General features: G+C 33.6%; 3 protein-coding genes, 1 long non-coding RNA gene and 2 pseudogenes across 4 annotated transcripts; 2 read left to right on the top strand and 4 right to left on the bottom strand.

Moving 5' to 3' along the window:
* Positions 1–265: 265 nt before the first annotated feature.
* LOC146881798 (uncharacterized) lies at positions 266–2,151 on the bottom strand. Its single transcript, XR_014986181.1, has 3 exons — positions 1,948–2,151; positions 1,567–1,637; positions 266–1,468 (listed from the first exon to the last, which is right to left on the bottom strand). It is a non-coding gene; the product is annotated as an uncharacterized LOC146881798 (long non-coding RNA).
* A 694-nt stretch (positions 2,152–2,845) lies between these two features.
* LOC114169744 (auxin-induced protein X15-like) lies at positions 2,846–3,606 on the bottom strand. Its single transcript, XM_028055029.2, has one exon. It carries the CDS (start codon positions 3,236–3,238, stop codon positions 2,951–2,953), a length of 288 nt encoding a protein of 95 aa, XP_027910830.2. The 5' UTR covers positions 3,239–3,606; the 3' UTR covers positions 2,846–2,950.
* A 653-nt stretch (positions 3,607–4,259) lies between these two features.
* LOC146881797 (auxin-induced protein 15A-like) lies at positions 4,260–5,286 on the bottom strand. Its single transcript, XM_085668505.1, has one exon. It carries the CDS (start codon positions 5,117–5,119, stop codon positions 4,847–4,849), a length of 273 nt encoding a protein of 90 aa, XP_085524631.1. The 5' UTR covers positions 5,120–5,286; the 3' UTR covers positions 4,260–4,846.
* A 574-nt stretch (positions 5,287–5,860) lies between these two features.
* Positions 5,861–6,506, top strand: LOC146881796 (auxin-induced protein 15A-like). Its single transcript, XM_085668504.1, has one exon. It carries the CDS (start codon positions 5,957–5,959, stop codon positions 6,227–6,229), a length of 273 nt encoding a protein of 90 aa, XP_085524630.1. The 5' UTR covers positions 5,861–5,956; the 3' UTR covers positions 6,230–6,506.
* Positions 6,507–8,431: 1,925 nt separating this feature from the next.
* Positions 8,432–8,937, bottom strand: LOC146881795 (auxin-induced protein 6B-like; annotated as a pseudogene).
* An 11,630-nt stretch (positions 8,938–20,567) lies between these two features.
* On the top strand, positions 20,568–21,235 carry LOC146881794 (uncharacterized; annotated as a pseudogene).
* Positions 21,236–23,476: the final 2,241 nt, after the last annotated feature.

Below are 23,476 nucleotides of genomic sequence, written 5' to 3'. Positions count from 1 at the left end.
AAGACAATTGGAGTTAGTTGCCATAATGATGTTTTTGGCAATAGATAGACTTTTTTACTTTTAAATTTTTGGGTTAATGGAGACATCTCTGTGAACATTTTGTATGTTTCTTAATAAAGGGGGGAAATATTTGAGCACGTGAAATTAATCGTTTAGGATACGTTATTTTAATAGGTAAAGAAATATATAATAAGATTTGTAACAAAACATAAAGTGAAGAATATTTTCTACAATCATTATAACATAAAAGAAAATCCTCCACAACTATGAAGAATTTAAAAGTTTTAATAATAAGAATGTAATACCACATCTAATTAGAACTCTCACAATGAATTGAAATTTACGAGCTAATCCGACTCACTACAAATTCAGGTTGAATTGAAATTTTTTTACAAATTTCAATACGCGTTAATTTTTAACCTGGTTCACCTAGAACTAGGGGTGGCAATGCGGGTCGGCCCGACTCGTTTAGGCTCGACCCACATAAGGCTCGTACAATGCGGGTTGGCCCGCCCGCACACTTTATGCAAGCTGCAAACACTGGCTCGCCCCGCATATTCCTTGGCCCGCTTAATTTTGCTAAACAATGTATTTGAAATTCATACATAATGTCAATACCTTACAAAAATATATAAAACATCACACACCTCATTGCGTTCAAAGCACTTCATAATATTGTCTCCTAGGATTCTGACCAACAACCAAGACAAAAATCGGGGAAAAATTAATCTACCAGTAATGTCTTCCAATGAAAGCCTCCTTGCAGCCTAAACCTTTTAGAAATAAGGGATTATTAATATACCTTAAAAAAGAAAACCTATTTACATTATTGTAATTGAAACACATTTACCTGAACCATAGCTGCTGAACCCTGGTGTGGTCATTTGCCTTTTCTCTATAAACTTTTGATGAACGATTAAAAGAAGTAATGAGGAAATTGTGAACATAACTCGTCAACTTGTACTTCCTAAAGTTATCTAGGTTATCTAATAACCTAAAAGGCATGTTCGTTACGATCCTAGAGGTCTTAGGAAAATACAAAACAACAAAACATAAAAGCATATATAGCTGGCAAACACTATCAACATGGTCTGCTTCACTAACCAATTCCCTCGTCCTTTCAATTATGTCTTTGATCTTGATTTCCTTAGTAGAAAACAAAAACCCTACTTCACCACACAATTCACTGTCAAAAATTTACATCTTCATCTGATGCATTCAACTCCAAACATATACATACATCTAAAGAAGTTAATTTGAGCAAGTGTTGTGTAATTTGAATGAATTCCCTATTTGAAACCAATCGACTAAGGACTTTTCTTATCAATGCACAATTTATATTCAACTCCATTTTTAGCCTAAGGCACGACAAAAACGTGTCAATTCAAGTGTTGAACAATTCCTACTATAAAATAGTGCGTTTAGCTTCAACGATGCACCTCGTTTGGCATTTTTGCTCAATGCAAATCTACAATATATGCAAATAATTGAATTTAATATCACTAATAATGTACAAAATATGATCAAATCTAACTATTTAATGTAAAAATCACTTAATTCACTTACATCCTTCTTAACTAAAGGTTTCACATTACTCATAGATGCTTTCTCTCTTGATGATTGTCGTTTTCGTTTGCCTGCCATTTCAACAAACACCAATTTAGTACCGTATGCACCTTGCCCTCAAAACTAGAATGAAATTGGAATCAGGATACACATAACACTAAAATTATTACCCCCATCAAAAACAAAAAACAAGTAACCTCATTTCCTTCATCGGACCACGAACGTAGAAGGAACCACACGGAAAATCAAATTAAAATTAACCCTAAACCAAAAAAATAGACGTTCCCAACAAATATCGATGTAAAACCCACCAATGTAAAACCCACACATCAGGACAACTAAATATGAACACCAAAACGCACTTTGGAAAATATTACTCACCACCGACCAACTTTCCAATTACCGACCTAGATTATGCTGTCAATACCATCAACAATAAATGCTGCTCCTGCGATACCCACACCACTCAGTACTGAAAAAATGGGTCATTTCCACGAAAAAGGATAACGAACAGTACCCACCAACACTTTCCACTACTGCGTAAACCTACAACATCTTCACCAACACCACTAACGGGGAAATCACTAAGAAGATGGGGTTCAGGAAGAAAGGGGAAACTTATGGGGTTCAGGAAGAAGAAGGAGTGAGTAATTGTTCAAAGGAGGGGATGGGTTCTCCTACAACAACAAACCGCTCTCCAGTATAACCACGAACTCCTGCTTTCTCTGTCTCGCACTTTCTCTCTCTGTGCCTCCCGCTTTCATTCAAACACAGCCAAGCCAATGTGGAATTAGGCAAAATAAAAAAAAATAAAATAAAATATCGTTGCCATATGGGGTTGTAAGAGAAATAGTCAACTTTTACATGTTAGTATATCGTTTTCCATTAACGAAATATGCTACACAAAAAACGAATTTGTTATTCTAAACATTTTTCCAGAACAGGGAGATCTTTACATGTTGAGAAGATGCCCTCCCACTATATCTGTGTTAGTCTCCTAAACTGATAAATTTGTTATCCATTCGAGAAAAACGTGCAGATTGAAAATAAAAGAAAAAAATACGGATTGAATTCTTGGCATATAAACTGTTGGAAGTTTATACCAAGTGCAAACCTCACATATAAACCGATTTTGCGGATTGAGTTAAACTTAAAATTTACTTTTAATATCATAACAGAATTTAGTTAGAATTTATTCTAATAAATTTTTTTAACATTTTGTTTGATTCGATATCGGACCACTAAACTCACTTTTAACCTAAACAAAACAAAAGAATTGTACAATTTGATTTTTTTCATTCTGTTTCTTATTCCTCTTTCTCGAGAGAAGGAAAGTTTTACGAGTTAAGAAGATGCCTATTGTACAAAAAATGTCTCCACTAATCTATGTTAGTCCCCTAAAGTAATGACTTCTATTTATACGATGGAAGATTTCTTCACTGCAAGGAATTGTGAGGCCACCCATGGGATCATCATATCCAAACTCTTCTTCAGCTTTACTCAACAAGTCTTGAAATGAAGGTTGGTTCAAGTATGTTATGGGAATCACAAAGCGCTTTTGTTTATCTCCAACATACACTGCAAGACAGCCTTTTGGGAGTTCTACAGAATTTGAAGCTGCTTGGCTAGCTTTGAATGATGCTCGTCGAATAGCAGGTAAACGGAAACCCATTTTTTGTGCTTGACTGAAGGAATGTGAACAATATCAAAACTTGAAAGAAGTAATCTAAGTGTTGATGCTTGAGGAATGCAGTGGTGTGTGTTGTTTGTGAAGACAAAGGATAGTGTATATATAGCTTTTAAGATTCTGTGGGAAGGAAATCCAAACCCTTGAGAAGATTAATTAGTGTTAAAGGATGGAGGGTATGCACATGAGATATCACATGGTGTTGTCTTGAATCCCTGTATCAAGGATAATGTTGAATGGACTTGTGCAACTCCACCATATCAAACAATGACCAACATAAAGTCTCCACATGTAAATAAAAGAGACGTGCCAAAGTGAATCCTCGTTATTTTTCATTCATTAATCGGTATTCCATAATTTTATAGACATACTGTAAACCTGTTTTCTCACATTAATTATGTTGGATTACAGCTGCAATGTATTTTTTGTGTGATGAATTATAAAACAAGGGATAACGAAATATCATAGATCATTATATGTTGGCCCATGATTCTTTCCTAACAGTTCTCTCACCTCTTTGATTAGCCAACGATCTCTTTTATATATATATATATATATATATATATATATATATATATATAATCGTCGATGAAAACATTTGGGACAACAAAAACCATTCATATCCTAAAACATTTTGTTGTTCAAAAACTTGAAGTTTGTTCACAGGTCATTTCTCACATTCCCTTCCCGAGTCTCAACACAAACAACAACGATGGGTTTTCGTTTAAATACGTACTTAAGTTGTCTTTAATCCTTTTTTTTTTGTCTTAATAATCCATCAGTTGCCTAATTGGATAACAAAAAGGTTTTAGGCTTTTGTTCTGCACTTGGTATTCGAGGATTTCTTGAAGATATATGGGGTCGTTTTGTGCCTTTCTTTCCAACAATTTGATTAGAGCAGCTGAAGGGTTATCTGAAACAAACCTTTCTACTTGTTTCATCCAAAGGATCTTTTTTTACGACCGACAGTTTAAAATTAATTGCTTCTTGCTAGAGGAAGGTTATAAGTTATTAAAGGGATTAGGATTAGGAAGAGGGAGAGTGAGTTTAAGGTTGGAAAATGATTGTATTAAGAGGTTTTATCAGTGCGTGATCCTGGAATTTAACCTTTTGTACAAATTGTTCCTTTTTTGAAATTACTTTGTTTGCTGAAAAAGATATTGAGGCAGTAGCTACTTGGGGAGTGGAAAATCAACTTCAGAGCATGGCATATCAGTGTATCCCTTGTGTGAACTTATCATTGTACAATATTACCCTTGTTAACAATTCTTTACATAAAAAAGTGAGCCAAGGTTATGAATTATGAGTTATACAACACAATCTAAAGGCATCAGAACCATAAATGAATGAAAGAGAAAAGTAGCAAGGCACAAAAGTTAGAGAGACAGAAAATTGAATTGTATGAAGCAATTGTAAATCATTACAACGAGACAGAAGATTTGTGTGTATGCTCTATGGAATATGAATTTGTCATTTGAATGGTCATTCCCCCTCTTGATCTGAAGAAAGGGAGATCTCTACAAGTTGAGAAGACGTCTATGATCAAAATGTCTCCATTAATCTATGTTAGTGTCCAAAACATACTACTATTTCTCAATTGAAGCAACATATTATATTTTGGAAGACATCTTCACTGCAAGGAATTGTGAGGCCACCAATGGGATGATCATATCCAAACTCTTCCGCAGTTTGACTCAACAAGTCCTGAAATTGAGGTTGATTCAAGTATGACACGGGGATTACAAACCGCTTCATTTTCTCTCCAATGTAGACTGCAAGATAGCCCTTTGGCACATCCCCTGCTTTTGAAGATGCTTGATTTGCTGCAAATAATGCCTTTCGGATACCATGTAAACGAAAACCCATTGTTTTGATTTAGAATGGCAATGTTTTAAGTAAAGTCTTAAGAACAGTAAGCTCTTGAGTTTTGAATGCTCTAGGATGTGAATGATTTGTGTTGATCGAAAATGGTTAGGCATGAATATATATAGAGAAATGGACATATAAGAAACCATTGGCTGCATGAATTATTGCAGGAGGGCTATTCAATTTAATAGGAGTAATTCGACCAAGTGAAAGACAGGGGCACTTGGTGTTGTCTTTAGAATTTCCTCATGAATGAACGTAACATGTTATAGTGGGGCCACGATTGTTATTGATGTTGTTTCTCTTTTTAAGTCCATACAATTATTCAGAGCTTTCAAGGTGGTTGCTACCTATCATCTGATATTATTTGATGATACATCAGAGATATATATTTATAAATAGAACTGTCATCTCAAACATTTGAAAATCTGAAGCTTATCCACAATCTGATTAGCTTTATCGCAATGCACTGACGAACAATAGGTTATATGAGGTGGCTAATTTGTCGATCATTATTGAGGAAGGTGAGCTATGCACTTCCACTGAGTTTGCTAATCCCTGAAAACGACTTCATGCGGACATACCATATGCGATGTTGTTTTCCTGAGTCATAGGTTGATTATTATGAAAGTCCTCAAAGACAACACCACATGCCATGTCTCTTATTTGGTCCCATGTCCCTCCCTCACCAATAATTCAAATAACCATAACCTTTTATCTATATATATATTCACTAATTCAAGCATTTAGGATCAATACAAATCATTCACATCCCGAAAGCCTTCCAGATTCTCAAAACTTCTCTTTGAGCAGTTTTCTTCTCAATTCAATTGAACAATGGGTTTTCGCTTACCTGTTATCAGAAAGGCCTTATTTGCAGCAAATCAAGCATCTCCAAAAGCAATGGATGCACAAAAGGGTCATCTTGCAGTCTATGTCGGAGAGAAAATGAAGCGGTTTGTGATCCCTGTGTCATACTTGAATCAGCCTTCATTCCAAGACTTGTTGAGTGAAGCTGAGGAAGAGTTTGGATATAATCATCCTATGTTTGGCCTCACAATTCCTTGCAGCGAAGATGTATTCCGAAGTATAACTTCTTGCTTGAATTGACCTTAAATCTCACACTTTAGGATACTGACATAGATTAGTAGAGGCATTCTGCACAACACGCGTCTTCTGAAATTGTAAACATCTACCTTTCGGGAAAGGGCGCAAAGAAAAGTAATGACAAAATCGTTGTATACAATTTTTTTGTTGACCTAACTTGAATTCAACCACTCATGCAGTTCCTCTGCAGTTTCCTTTTTATTTCAAATCTTCACTTCTCTCTGTATGACTTTGGTTGGATTCTGTTTAAAAGCAATAAGAAGAAAATTATATGCATAAATTTTATCAAGAAGTATACATATCATCATTTTGTGAATTTTATGAAGGTATATATTTTATCAAGAAACAAACGAAAAAAGCACGAGGTACTCCATGTTAAAGCTGGTGAAAATAAGATAGTGCTTTACATTAACAGTTTTCTTTTACGAAGGCTTTCTCTTATATCACGAATGGCATGTCTCATTGTAATCCTATGTCTTCAGAAACTATGATCTTACAATCAAGAAGCATAGCATTAAAGTTAACAAACCAATAATTGATGTGATGGTCTGGTTACTACGCAAATTAAAGAATTGATGCATCTTGGATTTACTTTGTTAGAAGATATGTGAATGGATGTTTTCCTTGGGGTGCTTACAGAAGGAACTAAGATTAACCTTGAAATAAGAGCATGTGGTATATTTCTTGACTGGTTATTAAACTTGAAATAAGTGAATTCATGTGTAATGACAAAACTCATAAATATAATGATCTATGATCTCTCCCTGTCAGTTACCTTCAGCTACTTGTTACATTCCAGCTGGACTCGAATATAATGCGAAGAAACATTTCTTAAGCATGTTTACATTATGGAATATCAACAATGCATTAATAACCCTATGTTTCACTTTGACATGCCTCATTTGGTACAAGTGGAAGCTTCATATTAGCCATTGCTTGAAAAGGTGGGTTTACACATAGCTACTCACCTTACAGAGTCATTGAGGACAACACCATGATGTCCATAATCCTTAACATTCATTAATTTTATCTTTGAATTTGGTAGAATCTTAAAAGCTGTATATATACACTACCGTTGTCTTCTCAAACACATCTAAAAATGGGTTCCTATTTAGCATGTATTCCATCTTAGAAGACACTTAAATGGGCAGCTTCAATCTATAGTTAATGAGTTAGGAGTTTTGTCTGTTTTGTTAGTTGTAGAGTGCAAAGGTTTATTGAGTTACAAATGGTCATTAGTGTGTCATGTTTTGTAATAATTAGCAAAATTGAAGGCTTGAAGATGGAAAGCCAATATTGAATCTATAAAGTTCCCGTTATAGTTAGTGTATGAACAAATATTTGATATCAAAACTTGAGAACTCTAGTATTTTAGTGTTTGAGTGAAATGACCAACCTTACGAACACTGTGCCTCTACTTAGGTTGACAAAGAAAATTAGTTAACTCACCTTACCTTTTAAACACTCCGTCTTCTATCCTGATTTCTCCCTTTTGTTATTTCGTCCCGGTATACGTCCCTTTTTAGGGTCATATGTCTTGAAGTGATGTGCCTTACCAACGATTTGATTCGAGCAGCTGAACGGTTATCTGAAACTTTACCCTTCTACTTGTCTCATCCGTAGGATGTTTTCCTAAGACGGATAAAGTATAATTAATTGCTTGCTGCTACAAGAAGGCTATAAATTATTATAGGTACTAGGATTACTAAGGAAGGTTCCTATAATTTAGCCTTTTGGTACAAATTGTAGCTTTTATGAAATTACTTTATTTACTTATAGAAAAAAGGTTCTGAAACTCCTTTTCATAGCTAATTTGACTTCCTTTGACTAAGAAAAGTTGGTGAAAGATGTTTCTAGTCTAAAGATTAAAGGTATTGGTCAAATCATGAACGAATCAGTGATATATTATTAGATTAAGCAAGGTAGTAATAGAAATAATCTTAGGTTGGGTCTTTTTTCGCTCCTCAAACTATGAGCAATTAATATCAGACATCACATAAAGTCTACGTGGGTGGGAGGATGTTGTGACCCTAGACGCATTAGACGGTGTAACCCAATTAATGTCTCTTTGAAAGAGTTTTGATGATAACAAAAATTGTAATTTCAACCCCTATGTTAGTCTCCTAAAGTGTGAAATTTGTTATCCATCAGATTAAAACTAAAACAGAAAATACGGAGTGCTTTAGTGATTGAATTCATGGCATATAATAAAAAAGAATGATATACTTTGATTTTGTCATTCGCTTTCTTTTCCCTCTTTCTCCAGAAAGGGACACTTATACAAGCTAAGAGAATGCCTATTGTACAAAATTTCTACTCTAATTTATGTCAGTCTCCTGAAGTGTGAGCTATATTGTCAATTCAATGAAGAAGTTATACGTTGGAAGACATCTTCGCTGCAAGGAATTGTGAGGCCACCCAGTGGATGATCATATCCAAACTCTTCCTCAGCTTTACTCAACAGCTCTTGGAATAAAGGTTGGTTCAAGTATGATACAGGGATCACAAACCGCTTCATTTTCTATCCAACATAGACTGCAAGATGGCCCTTTTGTGCATCCACTGCTTTTGAAGATGCTTGATTTACTGCAAATAAGGCCCTTCTGATAATAGGTAAACGAAAACCCATTGTTGTGTTGATTTGAGAAGATAAAGTTTTCAAGAGATGTCTCGAGAATTTTGAATACTTTCAGATGTGAATGGTTTGTATTGATCCTAAATGCTTGAATAAGTGAATATATATATATAGATAAAAGGTTATGCAAAAACTTTGAATTGGTTACTTGAATTATTGGTGGAGGTGGTACATGGGACCGAATAAGAGACATGGCATGTGGTGTTGTCTTTGAGGACTTTCATGATAACCAAAGTATCATATTATCAAGTAGATAATAGAAGTGACCCACCTTCTGGATCAATGAAAAAGAAGTGTAATTTGATGTTGTCGACACTTGCTTATTCAGGGTGGTGGGGGAGAGGAAATTGATTGATGCAAATTCCAAGGTGTGTTTCTTGGTTCTCCTCTTATCACAGTGGAGCTATAAGGTGCTGTAAGACAGAGCCATAAGTTCTTGTCTCCTATTTGGTCTCCTCACTCCTATCATAGCCCTCCGTTAAACATTCAGATACAAGATTTCTCACATAATAGGTATGGTGTTTAAACACTTTTGCGTGATCGACACAATTGTGAATCATTAGGCGTTAAATTGGAATGTGTGGGACCATCCTATTGGATGACTTAAGAAAACATCACATCTGGTACGGTCGCAGAAGTTGTTTTCAGGGATTAGGAAACTCAATGGGAGTGCATAGCCATAGCCACCTTCCGAGATATGATCGACAAATTAGCCACCTTATATAACCTCATGTTTGTCCATGCATTGCGATAAAGATAATCTAATTTGAGATTATATATCTCTGGTGTATCATCAAATAATATCAGATGATGGGTAGCAACCACATTGAAAGCACTGAATAAGTGTATGGACTAAAAAATTGAAGCAACATACATGAGGCCCCACTATAACATGTTACCTTCATTCTTGAGGAAATTCTAAAGACAACACCAAGTGCCCCTGTCTTTAACTTGGTTGAATTACTTATATTGAATTGAATAGCCCTCCTTCAATAATTCATGCACCCAATGGTTTCTTATCTATCCATTTCTCTTTATATATATTCACAGCTAACCATTTAGGATCAACACAAATCATTCACATCCAAGAGCATTCAACGCTGAAGAACTTATTATCAGGACTTTTCGTAAAGCATTTTCATCCCAAATCAACACAATGAGTTTTCGTTTACATGGTATCCGAAAGGCATTGTTTGCAGCAAAAAATCAAGCATCTTCAAAAGCAGGGGATGTGCCAAAGGGTTATCTTTCAGTCTATGTCGGAGAGAAAATGAAGTGTTTTGTAATTCCCGTATCATACTTGAATCAACCTTCATTTCAGGACTTGTTGAGTAAAGCTGCGGAAGAGTTTGGATATGATCATTCCAATGGTGGCCTCACAATTCCTTGTAGTGAAGATGTCTTTCGAAATTTAACTTCTTGCTTCAATTGACAAATAGTAGTATGCTTTTGAACACTAACATAGATTAGTGGAGACATTTTGTACCATAGACGTCTTCTCAACTTGTAGAGATCTCCCTTTCTTCAGATCGGGAGAGAAAAGACTATTCAAATGACAAATTCATATTCTTTACTGCATACGGACAAATTTTCTGTCTCATTGTAATCTCTCTCGCTAACATTGGTGCCTTGCTATACTTTTCCTATTCGATTCATGTATGGTTCTTATGCCTTTAGCTTCTAACCATGACTATCTTTTTAGTCCAAAGTAAGTAATTTTTAACAAGTGTAATATTTCACAATGATATGCACGACCTATAGCAGCAAAAATATGTGCAATTGAAAATAGTATATACTAGTGTCATCAGTATAAAAGTGTGTTATCGCTACTAAAAATTTGATTTTCAACGTCAGTTAAGGGTATGGTTTAGTGGCGATTTTAATCGCCACTATTTTTATTTCCATCAATACTGACAAAGAATTTAACATCATAAAAGTTTCGTAGTGTCGTTTTATAATATAAGCTTTAGAATAGCTCTCATTAAGATTATTAAAGTCAGTTTTAACCGCCTCTAAATTAATTAGTAGTAATTATAACTACTAATAAACTCGTTTTTTTTAAAAAAAAAAACTTCATTTAATATTTAACGACAGTTATGACTACCAGCAAAATCGTAATTATTTTTTTTTAAAAAAAATCATCTGATATTTAGCGATAGTTATAATCGTCAACAAGATCGTAATTATCTTTTTTAACAAATTTATCTAATATTTAGCAACCATCACTACAAGAATGCACGGTATTAGCTTCCAAATTATGGCATCGAATGGAAATAAGATGCAAAATACGTCAGCCAAACCAACGCAAAACTGACGCTAACATAAATAATTATTAATTCACTAGTTTAGTAAGGGCTTTTGACCCTGGTTGTTTTTGTTATTCTGCCTCGGTTTTAGAACCGAGGCATATTGGGGTCAGGCCAAAAGGTATGACTTTTGGCCTCAGGTGTTAACCGGAGCCATAAAGCGCTTTTTCTGCCTCGGGTAACGTAAGAACGGAGGCCATAGGGGACATTTTTTTGGAACACCACTGCAATTGTAGTAAGTCGTTCGAGAGCACGGTGGAAATCAACAATATCCAAATTGAATGGCAATAAGCAAGAATCTCATATTTGCTTCCAAGAGTGCACCGTAAAGTCTAGTAAAATAAGTCCTATTTTCAGTTAAGGGTATTCCCTCTATCCCTTCAACCGTCCATTCAATCCTACCATTCTTCTTCAACACTACGCCAAAGATTTTAGCAATATCCAGAGAAGGAAACAGTCGCAGGATGGCACAGTGAAGCAAAGACGGAGGTTGGTGCTGTCAGCAGCGACGAGGAAGAAGAAGCGGCCTATCTCGCGCAGGAGAGGAAACGAGGAAGAAAGTCGTGTTGGTACAACATCGTCTTCGTTCCAGATCTGGTTAGCACAGCTTCTGCTACCCGACTTTGGTCCAACATCGCCAACGTGCCCAAATATGCCAACGTTTGAGCTCCTTGGTTTCAGCCCCTCTTCCACTTTGCATTTCAGCCACCCTTTTCAACAAACCCTAAAAAATACATATAAAATTTAATCAAGGAAATAGGAAATGGAGGTGCAGCGAACCAGCGGCGGCAGCAAACCAGCGAACCAGCGACGGCGGAGAGGTAGGTTGCAGGGAGAGAGAAGAGAGAAATGGAGTTGTTGAGAGAAATGGAGACTACGGTGGGGAAGAAGAAAAAGAAAAAAGGGCACGCATTTTGGCTAGGTTGTAGGGAGAGAGAAGAGAGAAATGGAGTTGTTTAGAGAAATGGAGACTGCGGCGGGGAAGAAGAAAAAGAAAAAAGGGCACGCATTTTAGCACCGGTTGTCAATCACCCGAGGCCAAATATGTGAGTTTTTGGCTTCGATTCTCCGCAACCGAGGCATATGCTAGCTTTTGACACCGATTTTTTATCAACCGAAGCATAACACCGTTTTTGGCTTCGGGTGTTCTGTGAACCGAGGCATAAAAGTTGGGTGGAATTGCAAAAATGCCATTGCGCCATTATATGCTTCAATTTTTTGATAACCGAGGCATATAAGGTGAGTTAAAAACAATAATCTGCACTAGTGATTATTAACTATTTGCACGAAAGAAGAAGTTATTAATTCAAGGTTCTCATCGATTTGGCCAACATAAATGAACTAAATCACTAGTGTCGGATGGTCGATGCATAACACATTATCGTAATAAATGTGCTATAGTCCAAAGGAATATAGCTTCAGAAAAGAGTGGGACACTACACAGGTGACTTTAATTTCTTTTATTTTCATATTATGATAAATTAGGTCTATTAAAACCGATATATATACATACATACATATATATATATATATATATATATATATATAATCCTTTATTTTGTTAATAGCAAAAGAGCTGGGGTGGGAGACATATATTGATGATGTATTTTACCAAACTTATCTTTGCAATGGATCTGGCCAGTTTGTTGATGAAAGGTCTCAAAGAACACATGCAAGCAAAGACTTTTACTATTATTTCCTTTAAACTTAAATATCATAACATATTTAACTAATTTCTCATTTTTTTCATTAATAGAAGAAGTTTCAAGTAAACTCTTACAGGTTGATTTGAGCAAGGGTCATGTTTTTATATGCCATAGCATATTGATGATGCTGATCAAAGATTAATTATGAGATTGACAAGTCTGATTGTATGTCTATGAAATTTCAGATATGATATTGATATTGTTTATTTGAGATTGGGAAGTTGGAAGTGTATAATGCACTGGAAAATGTTATTAAAATTACCGACAAATAAATCCATTGCCACATTCGTCGAAAATTTCACCAACTAACGCAAGTAATTACCGACGGCTATATCCCTCGGTAATTGACGATAAATATATCCTTCGATAATTACCAAAGCGCATAATTCGTTGGTAAATATTACCTACGAACCTTTTACAGAAAAATATGAATCCATCTGTAATCTGTCGGAAACATAGTACACAAACGAATATTGGTTGTTTTCGATGGATTTGGACCGCCAATAATATCTATTTTTTTTGTAGTGATACTAAAATAAAGCTAATGTCTTAGATATTTTACCAAAAGTTCACATTAAATTCAGATATTCAAATGTTTAAAATGACTAATTGATTACACTCTATATCTAGAGGCAAACTGTTAGTTATACTATCCCAATCAAGTATATTAAATAGCAGAAGTCACAAAGATGGATGATACATTACATCCAACCCAAATGAATTAAAGAATTAGTTACTCCTATACACTATGAGCACTAGAAATATGAAGAATAATAGTGATGATGGATGACTCCAGCCTCCAACATGGGTCTCTGCCATCTTTCACTTAGGGTTAGTTTCCCAAAAGATACAGTATGTCCAACCCCAATGAATTAAAGAGTTAGTTACTTCTATACATTATGAGAACTAGAAATATGATGAATAATGGTGATGATGGATGACTCCTGTAACATCCCTATTTTTTTAATAAACTGTATTATTTATTTTAAATAAAACAATTAGAAAATCTTCTATTTTTACTAATGTTTCATATTTTTTTATGATGTAGTTTAAACATTAAAAATATATTTTATCATGATATACTTTTTACTTATTAAAAATAATTATAAGAACAAAACAAAACAAATAAAATATGTATATATATATATATATAAATATATATATATATATATATATATATATATATATATATATATATATATAAATATTAGGTAAAAATATTTTAATTAAATAGGTGTGTGTAAAAAAAAATAATAATAAAGAATCTTCTAAAAGAAAAAAAAAATAGAAAAGAAAAAAGAAAAAAAAGAAAAAAAACAAAGAAAAGAAAAGAAATAAAAGAAAAAGAAAGAAGATAAGGAGATTTAAAGGAGTTTTGTCTAAATACATGAAAGATAAGAATAATTAGAAGTGATAACCTTACATTTAATGCATTCATTCATTACTTGGCAAGTTGGCACATGCATGGCTTATAAATGGATGAAAGAAATGGATGATGAAAGAAAGATGACCTAAGATTACATCATCCACATGTATTACATGGATTACTTGGAAAGTTTTGGATTACCTTTCATTAATGAAAGGAATCTTATCCTAACCTATAAATACATGAAAGAAATGATGGAAGGGTGATTACGTAAGAGAAATAAGGAAAGCATAAAGCTTATCTCTTCATTAATGAAGAGAATCTTTGCATTAATGAAGTTGCACATGGTTTTCTTATAAAAGGATGGCATGAAAGAGAAAAATGTAGAAAGAATTAAAGGAAAGGTGAGTTAAGTGAGAAGCAAAGAAGGGAAGAGAGAGAAAGAGAGAAAGAAATAGAGAGAAAAAGTTGGAGCAAAAGATTTGAAAGAGATCTTGGTCTTCTAGAAGTATTCCTAGTGTGTTCCTCCAACTAATCAGGCAAGAGGGGAGTGAGGTTAAGCTCTTTTTATATTAATCTTGATAAACTCATGGGTTTTATATTAATCTTTTATTTATTTTGACTCATATATTATTCTATTAACTTATTTTCATTTATTATCCTCTTATATTTATTTTATTTTATCTTAAATTTTACACTGCTCCTGTTTATTTATTTATTTTATTTAATCTCTAAATATGTATTGATTCTGTTTATTTATTTATTTTATTTATCTCCAGTTACGCACTGGTCCTATTTATTTATTTTATTTTATTTATCTCCAGTTATGCACTGGTCCTATTTATTTATTTTATTTTATTTATCTCCAGTTACGTACTGGTCCTATTTATTTATTTTATTTTATTTATCACCAGTTATGCACTGGTCCTATTTATTTATTTTATTTTATTTATCTCCAGTTACGCACTGGTCCTATTTATTTATTTTATTTTATTTATCTCCAGTTACACACTGGTCCTATTTATTTATTTTATTTTATTTATCACCAGTTACGCACTGGTCCTATTTATTTATTTTATTGTATTTATCTCCAGTTATGCACTGGTCCTGTTTATTTATTTCAATTAATATATCTCCAGTTACCCACTGGTTCCGTTTAATTTATATTTTGTTATTTTATTTATTTATAACGTTATAATCCTTATCTAATTTAAAGTTCTTGCTTTGATTCTTACTTTATCATTATTTTATAATTAAAAAAATGTGAAGTGAAAGTAAATATTTTTTTTTTCAGTGAGCTTTGATAGAAGAAAAATTGCATGTACATTTTATCGTTGTTTTATATTCTTTGTGTATAGTTTATACAATGACATGATTTGATAGTCATCACATTTTATGACCTTTGAAAATATCCAAGAGTATGTCAGTTAAGTAAGAGTTAAGTCTGATTTCAATAAGTTGAGATTAAACCAGTGTCAAAGTGTTTGTATTTGGGAAGTCATACTTTGGTATACTGCGGGATGAAAGGCAGGGACCATGGTGGGGTCTAAGGAAGTTTTACCAAGTAGGTGAATATCTGGATAGTTCAGAATAGCGCACTGGACTAGGATATTCATAGGCCAAACTTGGGACTATCCGATACCTGCTCGGCATCGCCAAGGTTAGGTAGTGAGTACATATCTCTTTTGTGAGCCGATGAATGGCTAATATTCTCGAGAAAGAAATAATTATGATTGTACCAATATTTTATGAGAAATACTCAACTACCTAATCACTTCCCAAAGTAACTTTTGATGTTCAAATTGGATCATCAGAAGTGGAATATGGATCCATATGTCTGGTAAAACAAGATCAAGTTTTGTGGTTGTAGGTCCAAATTTAGGCCCCCGGTGTTTGTATTGTTTGTTAAGTTTATTAAGATTGATATTTAAGGCTTATAAAGACCTCACTCATTTCATATTTTTCTTTCATATGTACCTGTTGCATGAGCAGAAGAGGAACCTACTCAGTGAGAGTTGTTCAGGATATTATTGGTGGATCTTCTGAAGATTGACTCATGGATAATTTCTATTAATATATTTAGGAGATATTAAAAATATAGATAAATATTCTATTTTGATGTAAGACTCTTAATATTATACAAATATATATTTTTGTAATATTTCATGAACAATTACATAGATGTAAACTACATATATGAATATGAAGTTATGTTATTATTAATGTTCTCTCAAGGATAATCTTATGAAAAAAAAATTAATTCCATATCTTTTTTATCAAATAATAATTATTTAGTATAATAGTCGGGGTGTCACATTTAGTGGTATCAGAGCAGTTCCTTCTATCAAGACCTTGGGTATGGTGTCTTCCATGTTTGTAGTCTCTACTAGTAAGTAGAGGTGCAAGTTGTTTGTTCTTACATTTTTCTTGTAAAAGAGAAATGCAAGATAAGTAGACTAATAAAAGTAAGTAATAACAACAATTAATACTTGTAGTAAGGATAAGTTTTAACAATAGTTCAAAAAAAATAATTCTAAAGAAAACTAAGGAAATTGTTCATTCTTTCAAGAAAAGATGGATAACAGACCAAACATTACCAATGAATTATTGGAAAGAATGACAATTGTCCTGGAAAATATGAGCCAAAAACAAAATGTTGAACCCATGGAAAATCAAGGATTAGAAACCTTTCGCAAGAATAATCCACAAAAATTTAAAGGAGGATTTAATCCTGAAGGTGCTCAATCATGGATAGTAGAAATTGAGAAAATTTTCATCGCAATGACGTGTGCAGATGCAAATAGAGTCACATTTGCTACATTTATGCTCGTTGAAGAAGCTGAAAACTGGTGGAGATTTACAAAACAACAATTGGAGGATGAAGGGAGAGAAATTACTTGGGAAGTCTTTAAACAAAAGTTTCTAGAAAAATATTTTCCAGAGGATCTTCGAAGGAGGAAAGAAGTTGAATTCCTTAATCTTCGTCAAGGAATCATGTCTGTAGGAGAATATGCAACAAAGTTTGACGAGTTGTCAAAGTTTTGTCCTTACTTTCATGATAGAGTTGATGAACGTTCCCGTTGTTCCAAGTTTGAAAGTGGACTAAGACCTGATATTAAACAAGCAGTTGGTTATTTAGAGATTTCTTCTTTTCCCACTCTTTTAAATCGTTGTAAGATTTATGAGGATGATACTAAGGCAAGGCAAACTCAGTGGAGGCAAGGAGGGCCTTTGAGGCACAAAAGAAATGATTTTAATAATAAGAAACCCTACCAACGTCCATCTCATGCTTCATGGAATTCTTCAGGACAAAGACATTCCTCTCCTGTCAATAATTCAGGCATAACCAACCCTATCAAATGTTTCCACTGTGGAGGACCTCATCTGTCAAGAAACTGCACCACAAGGACTGTAACTTGCTTCAATTGTGGGAAATTGGGTCATTATCGTAATGAATGCAAAGAGTTAATTAAGGAGCAAGGAAGTGGGGGAAGCAACAACAGAGGAAATAATCAACTTGGAAGACCAAAGACAATCGGAAGAGTCTTCACAATGAATGGTACTGAAGCTGTTCAATTTGAAGATCTAATCCAAGGTAAATGCATCATAAATGGTCACCTCGTTAATGTACTATATGATTCAGGTGCTACTCATTCTTTCATATCACATGAATGTGTCAAACATTTAAAGTTACATGTCTCTTTATTGCCATATGACTTAACTGTATCTACTCCTACCAATGTTCCAGTCACCACTTCACTTACATGCACAAATTGTCATATTTCTATAGGGAATAGAAAATTTTATGTAAATCTTATATGTCTACCCTTGTCTCATTTGGATATTGTTCTTGGAATGGACTGGTTATCTTACAACCATGTTCTCCTAAACTGTCACGATAAGACTTTAATTTTTGAATCACACATAGGTGAAGTTTTTGACTCAAAAAAATTAAAAGAGAGTACTACCAACCACAATGAAATCCCAAAAGGATCTCAAGTATACATGATCTTAACTTCTTTAAAAGTCAAGGAAATTCCAGACATTAATAAGTTTCCTGTTGTTTGTGAGTATCTTGATGTTTTCCCTGAAGATGTTCCTGGGTTACCTCCACAAAGAGAAATAGAATTCACTATAGACTTGGTACCAGGATCAAGACCTGTGTCTATAGCCCCTTATAGGATGTCACCTCTAGAGTTAGTAGAGTTGAAAAAACAAATAGAAGAATTGTTGGATAAACAATTCATCAGACCTAGTGTTTCTCCCTGGGGTGCGCCAGTATTGTTAGTCAAGAAAAAGGATGGCACTATGATGTTGTGTGTGGATTATCGTCAGGTTAACAAAATCACCATTAAGAACAAATACCCTCTACCAAGGATTGATGATTTGATGGATCAATTGAGAGGAGTTGTGGTATATTCCAAAATTGACTTAAAATCTGGCTATCATCAGATTTGAGTCAAGGCGGAAGATATTCAAAAGACAGCATTTAGGACAAGATACGGTCATTATGAGTACTTAGTAATGCCTTTTGGTGTGACCAATGCTCCTGCCATTTTCATGGATTATATGAACCGTATTTTTCATGAATTTTTGGATAAATTTGTGGTTGTTTTCATTGACGACATTTTAATTTATTCCAAAAATCATGAAGAACATGAGAGACATTTGAGAATTGTGTTACAAATTCTAAGAGAGAGACAATTGTATGGAAAATGGTCAAAGTGTGAATTCTGGTTGAGAGAAGTTCAATTTTTGGGTCATGTGATATCACAAAATGGCATTGCAGTTGACCCCTCAAAGGTTCAAGCAGTATTGCTTTGGGAACAACCAAAGAATATCACAGAAATACGTAGTTTCTTAGGATTAGCAGGCTACTATAGAAAATTCATTGAAGGATTTTCTAAATTAGCATTGCCTTTGACTAAGTTAACACGTAAGGGACAACCTTTCGAATGGAATGAAGCATGTGAGTTTAGTTTTCAAAAATTGAAGAAAAAATTAACATCTGCACCTGTTTTAATCCTTCCCGACCCTACAAAAAATTTTGAGGTATATTGTGATGCATGCAGACAAGGATTAGGATGTGTGTTGATGCAAGAAAGAAAAGTTGCAGCTTATGCTTCACGACAACTCAAGCAACATGAGCTTAATTATCCTACACATGATTTGGAATTAGCTGTAGTGGTGTTTGCATTGAAAATATGGAGACATTACTTGTATGGAGCAAGGTTTGAAGTTTTCAGTGACCATAAAAGTTTAAAATACCTTTTTGATCAAAAAGAACTAAACATGAGACAACGTAGATGAATGTAATTTCTTAAGGATTACGACTTTGAACTGCAATACCACCCTGGGAAAGCAAATGTTGCTGCAGATGCTTTGAGTCGAAAGTCTATACATGCATCCATGATGATGGTGAAAGAATTGGATTTGATAGAATCATTCAAAGACTTGAACTTAGCTGTAAAACTTAGACCCAATAGCATATGCTTAGGAATGTTAAAAATATCAAGTGAATTCTTAGAAGAAATAAAGAGAGCTCAAGAAAGAGATCAATTTTTGCAAGAAAAGTTGATAGCAAAAGTTGAAGGAAAGGAATCTGAATTCCACAAGGATTCAAATGGAATCATCAAGTTTAGAGATAGAATTTGCATACCTGCAAAAGAAGAGTTGAGAAAGTTGATAATGGAGGAAGCTCATAAGAGTAGCTTAAGTATTCATCCGGGTACTACAAAGATGTATCAAGACTTGAAGAAAATGTTTTTGGTGGTCTGGGATGAAGAAAGAAGTGGTGGAGTTCGTCGCACGTTGTCTAGTGTGTCAGAAAACAAAAGTTGAACATAGAAAGCCTTATGGGGAACTACAATCCTTAGATGTCCCAGAATGGAAATGGGAAAGCATATCCATGGATTTTGTGACAGGTTTACCAAAGACTGTGTCAGGTCATGATGCAATTTGGGTCATTGTGGATAGGTTAACAAAATCTGCTCACTTTCTACCTATTAATATTAGATTTTCTTTAGAAAAGTTAACTCATTTGTACATAAAAGAAATTATCAAACTACATGGAGTACCTTCTAGTATAATTTCTAATAGAGACCCTCGTTTCACCTCTAGATTTTGGGATAGCTTACAAAAAGCCTTGGGAACAAAAGTTAGGCTCAGTTCAGCTTATCACCCTCAAACTGATGGACTGTCAGAAAGGACTATCCAATCTTTAGAAGACTTGTTGAGAGCCTGTGTTTTAGAACAAACGGAAAGTTGGGATCAATTTCTACCACTTATAGAGTTCACTTATAACAACAGTTTCCACTCAAGCATAGGAATGGCTCCATATGAGGCTCTATATGGGAGAAGATGTAGAACCCCGTTGTGTTGGTTTGAGAATGGAAATTCCTTAATTTTGGGTCCAGAGGTAATTCAACAAGCAACTGAGAAGATTAAAATGATCAAGGAAAAGATGAAAACTTCTCAAGATAGGCAGAAAAGTTACTATGACAAACGAAGGAAACCCATTAAGTTTGAAGAAGGAGATCATGTTTTCTTGAAAGTTACACCTGTAACTGGGGTTGGTAGAGCTCTCAAATCTAGAAAACTTACACCAAAATTCATAGGTCCTTATCAAATCCTTAAAAGAATTGGTTCAGTCGCATACCAAATTGCTTTACCTCCAAACCTTTCAAAACTTCATAATGTTTTTCATGTGTCTCAACTTCGTAAATATATTCATGACCCTTTTCATGTGATAGAACCTGATGTAGTACAAATACGAGAAAACCTTACTTATGATGTGCTTCCTGTAAGGATTGGAGATCGAAGGATTAAACAACTTCGAGGAAAGGACATACCTTTGGTAAAGGTATTGTGGAATCAACAAGATGAAGGTGATGCAACTTGGGAATTAGAAAGTAATATGAGAGAGATGTATCCCCATCTTTTTACAACCACGTGAATTTCGAAAACGACATTTCTAAAAGGAGGGGAGAAATGTAACATCCCTATTTTTTTAATAAACTATATTATTTATTTTAAATAAAAAATTAGAAAATCTTCTATTTTTACTAATGTTTCATATTTTATTATGATGTAGTTTAAACATTAAAAATATATTTTATCATGATATACTTTTTACTTATTAAAAATAATTATAAGAACAAAACAAAACAAATAAAATATGTATATATATATATATATATATATATATATAAATATTAGGTAAAAATATTTTAATTAAATAGGTGTGTGTAAAAAAAATAATAATAAAGAATCTGCTAAAAGAAAAAAAATAAAAAAGGAAAAAGAAAAAAAAGAAAAAAAAAAGAAAAGAAAAGAAATAAAAGAAAAAGAAAGAAGATAAGGAGATTTAAAGGAGTTTTGTCTAAATACATGGAAGATAAAAATAATTAGAAGTAATAACCTTACATTTAATGCATTCATTCATTACTTGGCAAGTTGGCACATGCATGGCTTATAAATGGATGAAAGAAATGGATGATGAAAGAAAGATGACCTAAGATTACATCATCCACATGTATTACATGGATTACTTGGAAAGTTTTGGATTACCTTTCATTAATGAAAGGAATCTTATCCTAACCTATAAATACATGAAAGAAATGATGGAAGGGTGATTACGTAAGAGAAATAAGGAAAGCATAAAGCTTATCTCTTCATTAATGAAGAGAATCTTTGCATTAATGAAGTTGCACATGGTTTTCTTATAAAAGGATGGCATGAAAGAGAAAAATGTAGAAAGAATTAAAGGAAAGGTGAGTTAAGTGAGAAGCAAAGAAGGGAAGAGAGAGAAAGAGAGAAAGAAATAGAGAGAAAAAGTTGGAGCAAAAGATTTGAAAGAGATCTTGGTCTTCTAGAAGTATTCCTAGTGTGTCCCTCCAACTAATCAGGCAAGAGGGGAGTGAGGTTAAGCTCTTTTTATATTAATCTTGATAAACTCATGGGTTTTATATTAATCTTTTATTTATTTTGACTCATATATGTATTGATTCTGTTTATTTATTTATTTTATTTATCTCCAGTTACGCACTGGTCCTATTTATTTATTTTATTTTATTTATCTCCAGTTATGCACTGGTCCTATTCATTTATTTTATTTTATTTATCTCCAGTTACGTACTGGTCCTATTTATTTCTTTTATTTCATTTATCTCCAGTTATGCACTGGTCCTATTTATTTATTTTATTTTATTTATCTCTAGTTACGTACTGGTCCTATTTATTTATTTTATTTTATTTATCTCCAGTTATGCACTGGTCCTATTTATTTATTTTATTTTATTTATCACCAGTTACGCACTGGTCCTATTTATTTATTTTATTTATCTCCAGTTACACACTGGTCCTATTTATTTATTTTATTTTATTTATCACCAGTTACGCACTGGTCCTATTTATTTATTTTATTGTATTTATCTCCAGTTATGCACTGGTCCTGTTTATTTATTTCAATTAATATATCTCCAGTTACCCACGGGTCCCGTTTAATTTATATTTTGTTATTTTATTTATTTATAACGTTATAATCCTTATCTAATTTAAAGTTCTTGCTTTGATTCTTACTTTATCATTATTTTATAATTAAAAAAAATGTGAAGTGAAAGTAAATATTATTTTTTTTTTCAGTGAGCTTTGATAGAAGAAAAATTGCATGTACATGTTATCGTTGTTTTATATTCTTTGTGTATAGTTTATACAATGACATGATTTTATAATCATCACATTTTATGACCTTTGAAAATTTCCAAGAGTATGTCAGTTAAGTAAGAGTTAAGTCTGGTTTCAATAAGTTGAGATTAAACCAGTGTCAAAGTGTTTGTATTTGGGAAGTCACAGTTTGGTACACTGCGGGATGAAAGGCAGGGACCATGGTGGGGTCTAAGGAAGTTTTACCATGTAGGTGAATATCTGGATAGTTCAGAATAGCGCACTGGACTAGGATATTCATAGGCCAAACTTGGGGCTATCCGATACCTGTTCGGCATCGCCAAGGTTAGGTAGTGAGTATATATCTCTTTTGTGAGCCGATAAATGGCTAATATTCTCGAGAAAGAAATAATTATGATTGTACCAATATTTTATGAGAAATACTCAACTACCTAATCACTTCCCAAAGTAACTTTTGATGTTCAAATTGGATCATCAGAAGTGGAATATGGATCCATATGTCTGGTAAAACAAGATCAAGTTTTGTGGTTGTAGGTCCAAATTTAGGCCCCC

This window comes from Vigna unguiculata, chromosome 11, assembly GCF_037176805.1.
Source record: "Vigna unguiculata cultivar grain cowpea cultivar isolate G323 ecotype 2 chromosome 11, ASM3717680v1, whole genome shotgun sequence".
In the NCBI taxonomy this organism is placed as follows: domain Eukaryota; kingdom Viridiplantae; phylum Streptophyta; class Magnoliopsida; order Fabales; family Fabaceae; genus Vigna; species Vigna unguiculata.
Note: the sequence above shows the minus strand (reverse complement) of the source record. Positions and strands in the feature narration are given on the sequence as shown.

Excerpts from the sequence above, each read along its gene's own strand:
- LOC114169744 (XM_028055029.2), bottom strand. The coding sequence starts at position 3,238 with ATGGGTTTCCGTTTACCTGCTATTCGACGAGCATCATTCAAAGCTAGC.
- LOC146881796 (XM_085668504.1), top strand. The coding sequence starts at position 5,957 with ATGGGTTTTCGCTTACCTGTTATCAGAAAGGCCTTATTTGCAGCAAAT.
- LOC146881797 (XM_085668505.1), bottom strand. The coding sequence starts at position 5,119 with ATGGGTTTTCGTTTACATGGTATCCGAAAGGCATTATTTGCAGCAAAT.